Raw genomic sequence first — 18,386 nt, 5'->3', positions numbered from 1 at the left:
AGTTAGTGTAGGAGGGCAAAACTGAATAATGTGGACTGAAAACCAGAGCGAAAAGACTGCAGGGAATGAAAGAGCCACTCCACCTAAAAGTTGACTGCTGCTTTAAGTGTCTGCTGCCTTGGGGGGGTTAATGGCAGCGCTATTCTGTCTTAAACAAAAGACTTTTCTTCAGCACAGGAGGGAAAAACCAGCCTGGATCAATGGGAAGCTTAATGAACACATCTCCCAATGGGACATCATGGTTGGCTTTGGCCACATAACGATTTCTGCTATAAAAATCCATTAGAATCAGGTCTCGGCCCCTCGCAAGCTGCAGAGAAGCATTGAAACCATGGCGTTGTGAATGCAGCAAGTCCAGTCAACAGAATCAATTAAGAAGACCCACAGAGAGCTCAGAAGAAAAGCCACTGGATATTATAGTTGTCGAAGACGAAAACTATCTCATATCTGTCTCGGGTGCATCTCAATTCACTTAATGGCATCCAGATCTCCTTCACCTGCGCCTTAGTCCCTCCAACACAAGAGATGCAAGGAAATATGCAAGGGAAAAGCACAGTACAGGATGAGTCAGCTTCTGTAGCCTCTTTTAATGACTTGGAATTTGTATTTATTATACAATAATAAGGATGTACAGACACCATTTCCAGCACGTTCCAGGTGGGGTTTTTGTTATATTTCCTCCCACGCAATAAAACAGAACTTGAAATTAGTATCTGCATTTTTTCCTTTTAAATAAACAGTTTGAAACGTCCGCACATGCATCAAAACTTATTTCTGTACTTGCAATGTACAGATCAAACCATAGTTTGTAAATGGACCTCACTGTCCAGACGCTGAATGTACAGTACATGAGCCACTTCTATTGCAGGAACATGTTTTTGAAGCTAATTTATTAATGATTTGCATCTGAATTTTTTGTTTAATAACCAAGATTATGATGTCTCATTTGTAGGACATTTTTGGGCCTGCATTTTTTGTGTGTGTAAATATGTATGTATGTATGCAATTTCACATCAAAATATATTTTCTTGCCAGCACACAGGGACCTTCAGCGTCGCATATGACTTAATGGAAATAACCCCAATGGAAAACTCCTGACTATGATCCATGTTACGGGTGAAAAGAAAAAATGAAAATAAACGCTATTCTGATGAATGATGAAAGTTGGTTATGGTGCCTTTGTTTCCTTTGCTTATGTGAATCAAGGGCATGCTGAGATGTACCGACAGTCCACAGTTTTCTTCACCTGTAAGGTTTCATCCTTCAAACTTCTGCCAATCTCACCTCTATATTCAACTGGTTACATTTCTGACGTTTCTGTAGCTTTTCTGCATAAATTTGGTTCACATCTACCTATTTATATCGCAAACTCCTCCACACATGCACGCACACACACACACACGCACACATCTCCTTTCATCTGCTCTGTTCAGTATGCAAGGGTCCCGCTGCAACTAATCAAGCATGTAATGGCCCATGTAGGAACCAGCAGAGCACTGAAACCTGACGGGGAGGGGGGGGTGGTTAGATGGAGAGGAGTGATGGAGGTGGAGAGGAGTATGGAGAGACTGAGAAACCATCTCCAACCTCATTTACCAGTAAAAAGAGATCAATCAGTCGCCTGCAGTGTACGTCTCTGTATATAGTATGTGCTACTGTGTGGAGATGCATGAGAGGCAGTTAATGAAGGAAATGATGTGTGAAAAAGCAGCTAAGATGCAGAGGAAGTGATTGTGTTCAGGACGGCACAGAAATATACATGGAGTGGACGATGAGTCAACACCTTGCCTCCACCTGGGCATCATACACATTAATAAAGGTCGATTTGTCAAATGGACTATTTACCAAATGGGCCTTGGCAGTGTTCATTTCTCTGAGTAGTATGCTTTCACTCAGACAAAAGTGAACATTGTTGTTGTCTCTCGGTTTGCTTCAAAACACGTTTGCCTTCCACCTACACTGGCTTTTTTGTCTCTGTTGCCCCTCTTTATCATCCATCTCTGCTTCTCTGGGAATAAAGTGATGGACAGAGAAAAAGTTACTAGAACAGTTTGCGACTGCAAGGCAGAAATACAGATTGGTTACTGCGGATAAATGAGGTCGATCATATCTTAGCAACTGATCAGTTATTTTTAGTTCTGGTTTACATGTGATGCATGTTTTTCAGCAATAAAAGGGCGCTGAAATAATCGTCCGAGACCTGCAGCAGCAAGTTCAAAGTCAAGGAACACAGGGGAACGCGTGTGTTTGTGTATGCACAGCATTCAGCTGCAAGTGTGCCGTGTAATCATTTCAAAGCGGAACAAAACAAAGGTGGAACATGCAACTTTAGAACATGAATTTACAAGCAGAACAGCGCACGCCGATTTTATGCATGAAAATATATGCAAATAAATTATTTGAGTGAGATACATATTCATGCAAAGGATACCAAATCCAATCTAAAATATGCTTTTGTGTGTTGCTTTCAGGACTTATGGAGCTAAATTATAAAGAGAAGAAAAAGCAGATCCCACACTTTAGAGTCATCACTTTTCTCCTGTGTCTCTGGAAAGATTGGAAATGAAAGAAAGTACAGTGTTTGATCCTTGTGAGCTTTCACTTGTCACACTATGAAGAGGGAAAACATGAAGGAGTTTCCAATTTTTCCGGAGGCTGCTGCTGTGGTGTCTTGTTTGATAGCCACAGGTTTTTTGTTACAAGGACACACTTAGTCAGCCCCATCCTGCGTAAGGGCAGAGGCTGCTGCAGTCATAACACACGATGGATGAAGGAAAGTTGTGGCTACTGTAGGCATGTCTGTGGTCGTGTCGTTGACCTCTTCAAAGAGAGAAAACACACGCCTATTTCTGAATCCAGCTCCAGCTAGAATGATACATAACATTAATTTGTTGTTTTGTTTGATGTTTTTGTACACCAGGAACAATTTCATGTTTGGTGTCTTGCTTAAGGACACTTCTACAGGAATCGAGCCACAAACCTTGTGATTAATGGCCAACCCACTCTATCACTGATGTTGCACTTATAGAGCGCTTTTCAACCTTAGCAGGAAAACGTCTGTCATTCACACAGAAATGGTGGTGGAGCTGTCAAAGCAAGGCGCTGGTCCGCCAACTGGAAGCAATGACCTCTCCATGGACCTTTGTTCAGGTTGACTTTTCACTGATCTGAAATATACTGACTTAATCAAGTGGACTGAGTTCGACTAGGACTTGACCGATCCACATTAATACATTGAATTAATTTAGTCACAGATTTTAACTTTTGTAAGATGAAACAATGGTTTTGGTTTGGATATCTGTATAGGACTGTTTAGAAAGTCAGATATTTGAAGTATTGGAATCAGTATCAGGAGAGAAAAAGTTCTCCTATCCTCAAGAAGACAAGATGTTCCAAAATGATGATAAATAAACCTAAATTTAAATGATTGGATGGGAGCTATGAGTGTGTGGCTTTATTTCTTACTGTTGAACTAGGTGTGTTGGTGCCATATCCTGAGGATGGCAGAGAAGCCAGGGACCATCTACGACCATCAGCCCTGAGGAGAAAAGAAAGGAAAGTGGAAAAGGGAGAACATGTGTTAGAATGAAATGGTTTTCTCTGCCTCTTTCAACAGCCAAAACTCCAATATCAGTTTCTATTTTAGTCTCATCAAACAACACAATCAGTGGTTATACTAAAGCAATTTCACCACCTTCACTTCCTTTCAATCTAGCAAATTGCACTTATGTTCTTTTTATTCTGCTCTTCCCTCAGGCGTTCTCCAGCCACCCCTGAGTCTGACACTTCCTCTGAGTGAGTGATGAGGGATACACGTTTGGGCAAAATCCTGGCACCTCGCCTCATTCATCTCGGCCTGCTGTCAAAGCTCTGTCACACGGACACTTGGTGGGAGCAGCGTAGGACAATGACAGGGCAGAGGCATGCAGTTTCATTTTGCATGTTTGTGTGTCCAGAGTTTCACTGTGTGTGTGTAAAAATAATCCTATCAACAATTTTCACTCAACTACTTTGCACTGCTCTTGTAATGTTGCATTTGTGACTTTTTGTGTGAATAAAGGAGGGACGCCAACCTGCGAGAAGAGGCAAATGAAAAGTGGGCAGGTCCGCTTGGTGAGAAGTTGCGTGGGCTGTCCAACGGACTGCTTCCTATTGAAATACATATGGAGAGAACACAACAGAAAACATTAACTGTGGGTTATTGGGAAGGAAAACCTAAATTAGGTTTCAGGTAACTACTACTTCAGGTAAGTCACTCCCATTTGGTTTAGTCAACCTCACTATTAAGGAAGTGTTGGATTCTTATCAGCAGATATCAGGAAATGTCAAATTTTAGGTCAAATTTAGATTCAGCCATTAACAGAAACACTGTTATGGTTATAATAAATACAACAACTCTGTATATAGTCACTGTGACACCTACTTCCAAGCCACCTACAGTAATAGAGTATCTTATCATTGATTCTGTCCTGCAGTATTAATTAAATAATTAAAGATTAAAAGCAACTTGACACCAGCTAAATACTTGCCGACCTCTAGGGCCACGGTGCCAAAACATTTTTATACCACAGCACCTCTCCACACACGTTCAGCTGTCTCAGACTGTGCCGATGGCCAAAATGACTCAACTGTTAGATGCCAGAAAGTGTATTGTGTTACTATGACAACTGGCAACTGTGAGCTCTTGTGTCATCAGCTGAGGCAAATTAATTTATTTGAGTTTTTAATGCAGTGGTTCCGATGTTTGCTGCTTGAGTTTTTAGTTTTTGATACGTTCGAAAAGCGTATAAAAATGTAGTTTATGCAGATGCATCACCTTTTAATCTGGAGGAACGTTAGTGAATGCTCAATAAAAATGTAAATGAAAAATGTCTTGGCCTGTCCTCAAGGCACTCCACTGAGGGAACCACTGCATTAGCGGTTTAAATTCTCGCCTTCCTGTAGTGACGGGGTACTGACACACCCTGGAGTACACTTCTGCATCACTGCAACCAGTTTAAATAATTAAAGAAGATTTTCAGTTTGGTTTTTTTTATTTAAAATACCTAGATTATATGTAAAGAAGCCTAAAACCTACTTGTACCCAGATTTCATGTCACAATGCAAAAACTGTTGTAGTCTATTTTCTGCTGCAAGAAGACACTGACCACTGCAATATATATTTAACTCTGTCCTCTTGAGACATGCGAAGCTCAGACAATTCCGCAATAGAAAATGAAAAAAAAAAAAATGGTTGAAAACAGTGAGCTACTGATTACAACATGCAGCACAGTCTCACAAAATGAGTTAAAACAAGAAATACCAACTACACAGTGGTTGGAAGTCTTATTTTGTATATTTTAATTTTTTTTTTTTACCAATTTTATATTAATCAGTTGTTTTGAATAAACACAGCTAAAATGTTTACAATTTAAAAAACCACAATGATTTAGCCCAATATACAGTCTAAACAACTGTAACATGTCTGTAACCTGTATATACTGACCTATGTGTCCAGGCAGTGGAGAATGCGGCCGTGGCAGGGTCGGGGACGTACTAGTCAGGATGAGGCTTTTTCGGTTACTGGTTCTACAACTAGAACATATATGAGAACAAAGAGCATATCAATATTTGTCTTCATTATATTTAAGGCGATACCAGACAGATGACAACTGGCACACACACGCACACACAACAGAGTGATCCTCAAATTCTGAGTTAATGAACACAGCAACTCAAGTTAATGAATATACTGCATCTTTGTTTGGCTTTGAGTCTGTGTGCCTACTTGTCACCATGAGTAAATGTATAGCCTATTGTACAGTATGTGCGGATGTAAGTGTGTATGTTTTTATCTTAAGTACAGTATGTCTTTGTGCGTGTGTGTGTGTGCATATGTGACAGGCCATAATACAGGACTTTATGGATGACCATCCACCCACAGGGGAGCGCAACAAAGCAACAAAGATTTTTAATTTCCTCAAGGTCCAGCCCCACGACGGCTGCTGCCAGGAAATATAATGGCAGGAGTGACGAGGCGATGGAGGGATAGAGGGACAGACAGAGAGGAAGAAAAGGACCAGTGAGGACAGGTACAGGCCGTAATGAAGAAGTGAAATCATTGAACCATAAAGGACTCACTCGCTGCTCCAGCTGCCACCGCTGGATGTGTCATCCCGCACGGAGATGCACAAGGGTTGTTGTCTTACATAACAGCTTGTAAAGTGGGAAGTGGATTTCTCAGGTGTTATTTTCATGTGTGGACTACTCACAGGGCTTTCGTGCTTCACCGCAGTGCCTGTCAATACAAGTTTGCTCCACGTTGCATCAGCCAGCACGCTGCTCTACATCTGTGCAGGAAGTGCAGTAAAGCATACAAGCGCACATAAAAATAAAAACACCCAGCACAGTCACAGAACACACACTGCTTATTTGATGTATCTTGCTCGATCTATAATCTATATCCCCATCTTGCAGTCCTCCCACATCCTCTCTACCTCCCTAACAATATCTCTCCCTCTGTTTGATGTAGCAGTTGTTTCTAGCACTATGAGACATCAAACCCCTGGCAGGATTTTATCGGTGGCAGTGAGCCTCTGTGAGCGCTAGTCGAGGGAGAGCTTGTACTCAACCTTGCAGAACAGAGGAGGATCATATTGAAATATTTAAGGGAAATGCATTAGCTTTGGACCGCGGGCTGGAGGCAACTTAACGCTGTCCATTTGATGCTGCACTCAGAAGATGAGAACAGACAAAAAGGGGGAAGGGTGAGGAAGGAGAGAGGGAAAGACAAAAAAGTGAAGAGACTGGAAGTGCATGTCGTATGTTCCTCTGATTCCTCTGTGTCATTCTTCTCTTTTCTTCAACCATATTATACTCTCCAACCTGCCCGCAATCGTCTTTTCCTTTCACTCACTCCTTAACCTGTAGTCTCTCTCAAATCCACATTCTCAGTGCTGCTCTTCCTCAATCAAAAGCTGAATCACTTGAGCATATGACAGTCAAGCTTCACTCCAGAACATATTCTTAGCTTTTGATTCATGATTCATCACATCCACAGCAGCTTGACTCTACCAGTGCATCATCAAATGTTTCAAACCACATATTACAGGTAAAGGGATTTAAAATCACCTGCCTCATTTCTGTCTTTTTTGATAACTCATCACTCGTCTGTTTCTCCTTCACTTCTTCAATTTTTCCCTCTATATCCTGCTTTATTCTCACTCTGCTTTCTCCTTTTATCGAAATTAACTCAGATGAATAATTATAATGTGGAAAGTGAAGAAAACTCATTGTTCTTCCCTTCTAACGCCCCTTTTTTAGAATTATTGAGCCAACTAAACTATTAAAGGCTGTAGAATGAGAACCCAGTAGGGCAAAGCAATCTAATCTCCCCATAATGCCAGAAATCTCTTGCAGCCACTATGCTTTATATCATTGTTATCTTAAATGAATGCTGCAGAAGGGCATCTTGCCCAAAGCATTTGTACTGTAAAAAAATAAAGGTTAAAGAGGAGTGCTGCTCTTTACTCTATACTCCAGCAGCCAGACACATATTTATCAGCAGTAAAGGTCACATTAGAGTCCTGCCACTTGTATTCATGCAAAGGCTATGAGGAGCACATACAACAGAACCAGCAGGGGGGAGAGGAGAGCAGAAAGATCTGTCTGTGGATGCTCAAACACTGTTATATATCTCTTGTGTTCCAGTATATCCTGTTATTTTCAGATGATTTGTTCTCTCAACCTGCTGTTTTGATTTTCGACTTCAGTAAGTAATTTACAAAAGTTCTTACAAAAGAGTGACTTTGAGAAAAAAGACATGAACTTACATTTTAGACATGAGGTAATACTGAGAGTAGTAAAAAAAATGCCATTTACTCAGCAGTGCCTTAGGGCTTGCAAACTAGCCTATTGGAGTTAATATTGTTGGATAGATAATAAATGGATGATTGACAAGTTGTAGAAAAACCCAAACAATGCCATTTTAAACTTGAATGACTAATCTTTTTGGCCATTTGTGGGAAGCTGTAAACACAAACATCTTCTAAAGTTTATCACATGAAGTATGTTAATTGGAGTTGCCTATTTAAATGTCCACATTATGATTCTCTTGGAAACATGTCTGTGTCTCTCTAACGAATGGAAGTCCACCATTCACTCTCCTTTCAGCAAAGTTTTGGTCTCCGCCAGCTTCTGAGGGAAATAGCTGACTCTTTGGTTGCTAAATTCTCTGTTATGCTTACCAGCTTGTCGCCAACTGTGTCTTGCCGCTATTTTGCTCTAAGCACGTAGCATTCAATGGGTTTTGAGAGCGTCTTCATGGAAAACTGGTGCATGCTACAGCTTGAGATGAAGTTGATGAGAGCGGTGAGACTCAACCAAAACAATAGCTGTGGGATGTGACCCCAAAACAATGAACAAAAAGACAAAAAACTGCTTTGTCTGCAGGGTCTGGAGACAATTCTCTGTAGGTTCATCACTATGAGCGACACCTCTCTCATTATAAATAGATATTGGTTCCATTGTCAATATAAAAATCTCATTTGGGCAGCTTTAAGGGGCTGGGCCAACATTAATCTACAGCTCAACTTCAAGGCTCCCTGACACATAGTGTCACGAACCCCGGTCGTGACCCGGACCTTCCTGGTGGTATGTGTGTGATTGTAGTTTTTGAGTTCTTTTTCCCCTTGGGGCATTTGTGGTGTGCTTGGTGTGTTTTGGTTTGTTTTGGTTTTTGTCTGTCTCTCTGTGTTCTGCTTCCTCCCTCATGCTCTGGGGCTGCTGGTGGGCGTGGTTGCCTGAGCTCCAGTTTACTCACCTGAAGCACATCCAGTTAATTAGCACACCAGTGCCTCTGCCTACAATCAACTCACCTTTAAAAGACCAGCCCAACGTTCCAGTCCTCGCTGGATTGTTGTACCTCATGCTACGAACATGCCAGGCTGTTGTTCTATCCTGAACTAATCTGCATCTTGTCTGAACCCTTGTGTTAGTGTTAACTTGTTTCCTCTGTCTCGACCACAGAATACCTGCCCATGCACAACTCGGATTCCCTCCTGTGCCACGGAAACCCCTGAGCTCTGGAACCAGGACCACATGCCCCTTGGAACAACCACCCATCCCCAAGCCACACCTGTCTCTCACTTCTGTACAATAAATCCTCTCATTGCTCAAACTCTGGTCTGCGTCTGAGTTTCCGGCCCCGGTCCTGATATATAGCCATTGGTCTTAAGATAGTCCCTCATTTGGGATTGTGATGATAGTAGTTGAGAGCGCACTACACATTGGTTCAAAATCTCCAATTAGTGTTCAATAAAATTAAGGGTTAACGTTACATCTAAGAACATAAACTATTATCTCAGTAACTGGAAATATGTGATATACTTACATTAACTCATTTATCTGATGCTTTTATCCAAAGCGACTTAAAATTGCTATATATGTCATAAGTTGCACACCTAGAGGTTAAGCATCTCGCTCAGGGACGCATAGGTGGATATATTGCAGTGGGACTCGAACCCAGGTCCCCCACATTAAAGGCATGTCTCATGTCTTATCCACTGCTCCATCGCCATCCAAGCTTCTAAACAGCGACTTTTTTTTTTTTACAGCTTTTAAGTGTTTCGCCATACTTCCTTCTTTAACTTAGAAAGGCAGGACAATGTATTTCAGGAGAAGCTCATATTAACCTGTCTTGTTCCCTTTCTTTCCCTGAAATCCTGGCCACATACAGTAATTAGCAGTCACAGTGGTAGCAGTCAGTGAAGGTTAGAGGACAGGAGCTATAGGAGGCTGTAGGGGATTATGACTAACATGCTGCAGATTCTCCTGACTGGGAAAGCAAAGAAGATAAGAGAGATGGGAATGTGTTGGAAGTGGAGGGCAAAATGTGTGTGTGTGTGTGTGTAAATATGACTTAAATCACTCTGTCACGGTTATGGTCTTGCAGCATGGGCTCATCCTGCCTCAATCTGGTAAAGAAGGTGTGTGTGTGTGTGTGTGTAACATAGGAACAGTTAGTATGCTGCACATTGCCATCTTTAAATCATACATCTAAAGCCCGTCTCTAGTTTTGTGGTCAAATACAAACACACACTCGGCCAAGCAATCCTGCACAATATCATCCACAGTCTCCTCTGTTTTCACACAGATGGTGATATTTGGATTCATTCAGTCATCTCCACTTAATGCATACATGAATTCTGAACAGAAGATTTACTGAAAACAAGACACTTAACTTTAAAATATTCAAACCCATTCAGATCCAATTAGGTTAATCAAAAACAAATTTTCTCTCTATCTATAATGAACTGACCGAGACAAAGAAAGATGAAGAGCAACTGGAGGGAAGAGGAATGTACAACGTTACCATAGCAACACATTTAGAGTCGCTGTAAGAAACAGTGACATCGACGACTGTTTTCTTTTTTCTTTTCACCAGAGCACACAGTGAGGAACAGATGACTTGTGCTTAACAGATAGAATAAGGAAGGTGAGCATCAGACTGACTCAGCTCTGATCAAAGGCCAGCAGATCCAAAAAATATGATCTCACCCTGCAGTGAACAATACTGCGTGAGTCAGTGTCTGTTGTCACGGTTGAGGCCAGAGAGTGTTTGTGTGTTTTTATTTGAATGCCAGTCGCATAATCCATCATAATCCATTGTGTAATCCATCGTGGAGGTTCAATCTGTGTGTGATGGAGGAGCAGTGGTGAGGCGCGTGGTGATGTCAGTCAGACTGAGTATGATTCATCGGGGTCAATGGTGCATGCAGCTATTGTGTGGAGCTCTGTAGACGGACACCAGAGCTGATGAGGAAAGCTGCGAGTGAGAAACAACTTTTAATATGAGAGAGAGAGAAGCAAAGTGCGTCTCTCTGGCCGAGTCTGTCAAAAGGTGCAAAGTAAATCAGTGTTTTTCTGTAGGCTATGTTTTGCACGATGCGGGAGGTCTTTGTATCTCAGTGGTCTCAAGAAACACCTCCAGAATGAAAAACAGTGGCAGGAGAGAAGAACAAGAGGAACAAGGGAGGGACAGGATGAAACAAACAATGCCGGCTGCTAGGGATGAAACGATTACCGGTTCAACGGTAAACCATGGTAAAATTCCCGACGGTTATTATTACCGTACACATTTTAATTACCATGATAACCGGGTACGGTTAACCGCGCTGTCATAATCTCATGGCAAACACTGTCCAGCGTCTAGTGATGTGCGGATCAATCCTAAAGTATCGATATTTCTGATACCAACGTTTCCTGCTCTAGGATCAATACTCATATAAAACTCAGTCATTTGGAGTGAGTGTGTGTTTTATTATAAGTATCTTACTGTCATCAGGATGGTCGAATTATACTCTGTTGATAGGAACTACTTTTCCTTCCGCCTGTCAAAGTCATGCTTGCACTACAGCTCTGTGACGGAGCTTGTTTGAAGTGAGCCGCTGCAGCCCTTTACATTTCCCCGATTGAACAGTCACAAAGACAGTGAAATACTTTGGCAACACCGCAAACTTCCCTAAACATCTGAGATTAAGTCTTTCACAATAATAGGATGATGTTATGAAGCGGCAGTTCTGAGCAGGATATTTTTTATTATAATTAAATTATATGACAGTGGTTTGATGTCTTGTCATTATGCAGCTATTATTTTAAATTGGTAAGGCTACAGCCTACTCCTTATTTCTCTCATAAATACAGAAACAGGAGACGGAGGTCACATTAAACTGGAAATAAAATATGTAAAAAGTATTGGTATTGGTATCAGTATCGGCAATACCAGCCTGGGTATTACTTGGTATTGGATCGTATAGGAATTAAGTGGTATCGCACATCACTACCAGCGTCTCCCAGAAGCAGGCACGCATGCGCAGAATGCAACGTGGGTTTGGGTCAATGACACCGCTGCAGAGATTTTTCAGTCACTCTGAAGTCCGGTCGTATGTTAGTTTTTATGAGAGTGCTGAGGGAAACTTGATTGAAGAAAATGACCTTATAGTGAACGCAGGGTGAGTTAACTTTTAGCTTTCTCTGACTTGCTAACAGCGTGTACTGAAGCTCTGTGTTAGCCGCTACACGTTGTTCTGTTGCTGTGTGCGCATGATAACACGTTACGCAGTTTAGTCAACCAACCAGTGTATCTAGAAACACTACAGACTCCTCTGTATTTACGTCAGTTTTTGGGCTCATTGCAGTTACTATCACTATCACTGTCTTCTAAAGACTCTAAAGAATTTGTTTTCATGTAATTGTCCACGGGGTCATTGTATTACCTATATAATATAAAATCTTGATAATGCACACTGATGATTTTCATATTTCTTATTTCATTTACAAAATGTATTTGCTATTATTTTATTTTTTATGCAAACAAAATGGTAATTATATTTGTAGTTTTCAATATAAAACTTGTTGAAATGGTTTCAGTGTGTGTATCAGTACATTTTAATATTTTTTGGCACATTTTTACAATACCATGATAATACTGATAACCGTGATAATTTTGGTCACTATAATCGTGATATAAATTTTCATACCGTTTCATCCCTACCGGCTGCATTACATTTATTATCGTCATTATGAGAAAGTGTTTAATTTGCTTTCCCTAAAAAATCTGCTCTTGGCAACTATAACAGGATTGACCTTTTTTGGCAACCCAAAACTTAGCTAAGTTTAGAAAAAGATTGTGGACTTATATATTATATTAAACAAGCTGACTTGAAGCACAAGCAGATATGCCTTGACTTTTCAAAATTTTAACCAAAACCACAATCTATCTTTTATACTATAATGAATATTTTCATATTAACGATGGATCAAATGACTACGTAGAGAAAGGTATCACTGTAGAGATGAATCCACAGATAATTATCACTGATTCTGCAGATTCCCTCACCTTTACGAAGCACTTAGGCAACTTTCAGCTGATTGTTTTGTTACTGTTCAACAACACTGATACCTGCTCAGCACCAAATGGCAGACAGACACTGTTAGCCGCTACTGGCAGTGTAGCATTTAGCAGCTAAAGAGCCAAATATATCCCTCAGGAGTTGGTGGAGATAAAAAGAGAGAATATTGGACTTACATACAATAAGCTACCATATAAACAACTCCAAGTGAATGATGCACTGCTTGTTTGCACGTTAGCAATTATGTGCTAGCAAACATTTTTGTAATAAAACCTTGTTATTTAATACGTCAATGTTGCGTTTGCAATTTGTTCTGCGACCCAATTTGAAAAATCTATTCATACTGCTTTCAAAAAGCTTTTATAACAGAGGAGAAGTAGGACGTGAACCCAAATCTCCAATGTCTGTCTGTGCTTTGTACGCTCAACCATCCCAACCCAACATTCTTACTATGATTCTGGCAGCAATTACGATTCCTCCAAATGTATTTAGCAAAGCAAATTACTAGCATACAAAGATATTTGTAGGTGACAGGGTTGCATGGTGACACGGCAATGTTGAGAGGATAACATACACAGACAATGTCAAATGTAACCAACAAAGACACAGAAAGAGCTAAAACCACAAACACAAACACAGACACACAGATGTGACAGCCAACAACGCCTTCCTGTGTCTCCCTGTTCCCAATAATGAAACCCAGGGCTGTCATTGGCTACGACACTCCAGTCATCCCGCTGTGGAGGGGTCCGAGGTTAAATCTGTGGTAATGGCTCGTGTAGAAGCTTTGACGAGCAATTATCCCCCTGCAGGCCCTCGGCTGGCACCAGGCCATTAGTCTCTCACACAGACACATGCTGATGAATGTGCACACACTCAGTGTTGGTCCCCTAGCGCTGCCCCAAAACTGTCCCAAACTGTCTACACTCATTACGGCAATAAAAATAATACAAACACATCACTTGGATACAGGTCATTAAAACTACATGTTTCACGTTTCCCTGGTACTGATACACTCTCTCAGTTGTAAGAAATGAGTTAGGATGAAACAAGTACCTGGCCATTAATAAAAATAGGCTACGGCTGCTTAATTACAATTCAGGTCCTTTATGGTAGCATTGTTCTCACAAAGGTAATTGCCGGGAACTGGGAACACAACAACACTGCTACAACAAGAAGCATGAGCAGTCCGTCGACCAGGAAAGAAGCCAACAGTTTAGCAAGATTATCTAAACCACTATATTTGGAGATAAAACTGAAAGAAAGCACATCTGAAGAATCCCTCATTGCCCAGAAAAAGTATATGTGCTAACTATAGCAAGTACATTAGGTCAAAGTTGACGCAGTAAGTCAGTCTGTAAACTGTGATGCAGGTTCATAATGTAATAATTTTACTCGTTTTCTTTTCCAAATAAATTTGTTTAACCTGGAGCTTTGTTTAAAACCAGATTGATCGTCAGACTGCTCATGTTTCTTCATCTTTTTAACAATGTCACCATGTGCTCCAATCTCAGCAATAAACTTGATAAGTACAATGCATGATGCAATAGAGAAAAAAATAAATAATAAGGCGTCACAAACTGAAATTAAGGTTTTAAGGCTAAAACAGACAAATTGTTCATGTAAAATATAAAATTCCATAATCATACCAAGCTAAATCACAAAACAGCAAATAATTCCATTTCCACCAATTCTGGCCTCACAGATTTGACCAAATAAAACTTGTGTCAGCTGGTGGAAATCTTCTCCACAAACAGAAAAAGAAGCAAAACAGAAAAATGCATAACAGTCTTTAACAAGACTGCATGTTAGCAGCTCTGAGAGGCTACACTCAGGCACAGCATGCTAACATGCCTGCAGAGACAATGCTAACATGCTGCAGATTTAATGTTTATCCCATTCTTGGTTAGCATTTTGTTGTATTTTATACACAATGAAACTTTGACCCGCATTATGATCTGTGGTTTAACCAGTAATTTAATAAAAACTGAACACTGAATAAGAAAGGAAGTCAAAGATAATTAAAGTGGGAATTTAACTGCCTGATAATTGTTACAGATTTGGTTTCAAAGACAGGGATTATTCTGAAATATTTGTTTGCATTTTTCACTAAATAATTGTAACAGAAAATGGAAATTAATCTGTAAATAAATATAAAACATCATCCTCAGTAAAAACAAAACCTTTTACTAGTATCATATTGTAGTATTTAAAATATCTATCACAGACTGCCAATCTTTTGTATTTTTATCCTCATTTATAAATAGCGGTTATAAATAATAGAAATATAATAATAAAAATATAATAATAATAATATTTCTTTTTCCCTTCAAAATGGTTTCCTAAATGTCCTCTCTACTCCGCTCCTCATGTGAAGCTCTGTCTACAAACAAAAAGGCCTCTGATGGGTTTATAATGTATACCAGACAACTGAGCACATTCATTTTAATCATGATCACTGATAAGAACACAGCAGCTCCCACCATGAGTCATTTCAAACTGCTCGCAGCTAGCAGCTCCATATTGCACAAAATCAATGAAAGGAATGAGCCAATTGATGATGGCCTGATAGCACATCATGAGAGGATGTTTAACTGTGTGGTGTAGGATGTTACGGACACAGCAACAACATATGTGTTCCTCTGTGTGTGTGTGTATGTGCTATTGGAAGATTAACCATTTGCATGCACACGTGAGTCTGTGACAGGTCTGAGCGAGCACTTGCACATGCTTAATGTGTTTTACCTAGCAGATTATTACCTCTGTGTGTGTGTGTGTGTTGTCTGTCTGTCAATAGTGTCATCTTCTGCCCTAAGTGCTGACTCACAGGGCACAGAGGACACCAGACACTCCTGACGTTACACCATTGATCCATCCGGGCTCACTTCCTGTCAGGTAGCATCTCTATCTCTCTCTCTCTCTCTCTCTCTCTCTCTCTCTCTCTCTCTCTCTCTCTCTCAGTGTCTGTCTATCCCTCCCTCAAGAGCTCTTATAGGTGAGTGCATGTTTACAACTGTGGAAACTGGGATGGAAATGGACGGGATAAAATGCCACCCCTTTAAAAAGCTTTCTGAACCAACAGGCTGGTCCCTGTTAGTGCATCCTATTACGCAACATCCGCTGTTCTTACTGCCAGTGTCCAAAACATCCCCCAGGATCTGGATGGATCCTAAACTCTGGAAAGTGGCCAAATCAAACCACGTGGGCAGATTTATCAAGCATGAGGAATTCAGATGGTGATTGAGGGGATGTCTGAGTGATGCGGACAGGCAGCAGATGAAAGCAAATATATAAAATAAAATAAGAAAGGGACAAACGCCAGGATGAAACTAGGAGGAGAACATGTGACAGGATCTTCTTGGTGTTAGGGGTTGCTGCAGGGGTTAGTCACATGGCCTTCCTGTTGCTATGCAATGTAGCACAGAGAGACAGAAATAGAGGCCTTTGCTGTTATTCCACATGAAAGAGAGGTTAAGTAAAGATGGAAAAAAAGTCGACCAAAAAAGTAACAAACATAGCTTCACAGTTGTACTAAGAGAGAAAAAAAAGAGGCAAAGAATGAAGATGAAAAGAGAAACGCAGAGAAAGGAGGTCACAGAAAAATAAATATGAAATACTGACTGACTCACCCGGTCTTTTCAGCATGTTAGAAAAATAGCAGTAACTCTGGCAATCCACGCTGTGACAAAGGGGCAATTCTCAGTTTATAATAGGACATAGTGCTGGCTCAATAAATAAAAAAGGTAGTATGTTTTGTTGTGACTCCTTAGCACAGAAACAGGCTGAGTATATGATGAGCTGGCTGTAGTAAGCTTGTTTTATGATTGAATAAAAAGTTGGCTGGCAGACAAGGTAGCTGAATGCGTAAATTACTGACCAACTGGTTGGCTGACTGTATTTTTGGCTGAACTAGTCCCTAACTATCTCGCCTGGCTAGCTGATTTTATAGTGGACTTACACTGGAAGTTGTCACTAAAGTCTGTCAATCAACTCTGGTGATGGTACAGTGGATAAGACACATGCCTTTGGTGTGAGAGACCAGGGTTCAATTCCACACTGTGACACATCCACCAATGTCCTCCTGAGCAAGACACTTAATGTCAGAGGTGTGTGTCCTCATATATATATATATAGTAATATATGACATATATAGTAATTGCAAGTCCCTTTGGATAAAAGTGTCTTTGTAACTCAAAGAGCAGACCAGCTACAATCAACACCCCACCAAGTCATCCCACATCTGGGCTGCCTGGTTCCCCTGAACATTTTGACTTGGTTTGGTAATTTTAATACCTCTGACATCTATTTTTTCTATTTTATTTGCTTGTGTACAGCCGGAGATATAAAGGAATAGCATAGCAGACATTTTGTGAAATATGCTTATTCGCTTTCTTAGTTAGATGAGTAGTTTAGTAGTAATTAGATGAGAAGATCAAAATCACTGTCATGTCTGTGCGCTTAGTATGAAACTGGAGCCAGGAGGTGATTAGCCTAGCTTAAAAAGAGTAGTCTGAAAAATACTTTGGTTTAATTATTTGGTTTTGGTCTCTCTCATAGCTTAAGAAGGTTTGTTGATGATATAAAAATTAGGGCTGTCAAAAATAGCGCGTTAACGACGTTAATTCGTTGTTTGTCGTTAATTATGTCAATTTTTTAAACGCATTTCACGCATGCGCAGTGTGACAAATTATTCAGGTCAGGAAAGTGGTTGGGACAGGAGCTAGAGGCGAGATGGAGCAAGGTGAGCAAAGTGGGCCTATTGACGGATTCAAATATAAAAAGAATGATGATGGTACAGTTAACAAGTACAAGGTTATTTGCAAGATTTGTAACAAGGAGTTTCAATTTCACCGGAGCTGTTCAAGCTTGAGGTACCATGTCAACACCAAACATGTGTTTGCTGGGTCGTCAGGTTCAGCAAGTGGTTCGCGCCAGACCACGCTGAATTTTCGCGGGCCATTAACAAAATCAACCTCAGATAATTTGACCAACAAAATAGCAAAATGGATTGCAAAGGATTGTAGACCCGTTAGTATTGTAGAAGACTCAGGTTTCATTGATGTTTTGCAAGTGGCGTCTCAAGACTCATCCTATAGGCCACCGTCAAGAGCCACAGTTATGACGAAAATCCACGAGCTCTATCAAAACGAAAAAGAAAAAAGGAAAGAGGTCTTGGCTCAAGTAAATCATATCGCCCTGACAGGAGACCATTGGACATCAGTGAATAACAACAATTACCTCGGAGTAACTGCACATTTCATCAGTGACACGTGGGAACTGAAGTCTTTTGCGCTGACTATATTAAAAACTGAGGAGCGTCATTTTGCGGAGGCTTGTAAAGAACAGTTCCTGTCTGTTGCACGTAAGTGGGACATCGATGGGCAAGACGACAACAATAGGGACTGACAGTGCACGCAACATGGTTGCCGCAATTCGACTAACACGCTATGAACACATGAACTGTGTCGCTCACATGGTGCAGAGAAGTGTCACGGT

General features: G+C 40.6%; 1 protein-coding gene across 6 annotated transcripts in view; it reads right to left on the bottom strand.

Moving 5' to 3' along the window:
• LOC123969237 (microtubule-associated serine/threonine-protein kinase 1-like) overlaps positions 1 to 18,386 on the bottom strand; it is a 75,773-nt gene that overhangs the window by 31,672 nt on the left and 25,715 nt on the right. Inside the window, exons 1-4 of one of the 6 annotated variants that reach the window (XM_046046429.1) lie at positions 6,121 to 6,982; positions 5,486 to 5,574; positions 4,074 to 4,149; positions 3,466 to 3,538 (exon numbers count right to left, since the gene is read on the bottom strand). In XM_046046429.1, the coding sequence (XP_045902385.1) occupies positions 3,466 to 3,538; positions 4,074 to 4,149; positions 5,486 to 5,574; positions 6,121 to 6,236 (354 nt within the window). In that variant the 5' untranslated portion in view covers positions 6,237 to 6,982. Of the gene's footprint in view, positions 1 to 1,845; positions 2,009 to 3,465; positions 3,964 to 4,007; positions 4,025 to 4,073; positions 4,150 to 5,485; positions 6,983 to 18,386 lie in introns of those variants that run through there. The other 5 variants (XM_046046432.1, XM_046046433.1, XM_046046430.1 and 2 more) reach the window with 5 other exon arrangements.

The sequence above is a fragment of the Micropterus dolomieu genome, linkage group LG04, assembly GCF_021292245.1.
Source record: "Micropterus dolomieu isolate WLL.071019.BEF.003 ecotype Adirondacks linkage group LG04, ASM2129224v1, whole genome shotgun sequence".
NCBI classification, from domain to species: domain Eukaryota; kingdom Metazoa; phylum Chordata; class Actinopteri; order Centrarchiformes; family Centrarchidae; genus Micropterus; species Micropterus dolomieu.
The sequence above is the reverse complement of the archived record's forward strand: the minus strand, read 5'-3'. Positions and strand labels throughout refer to the sequence as shown.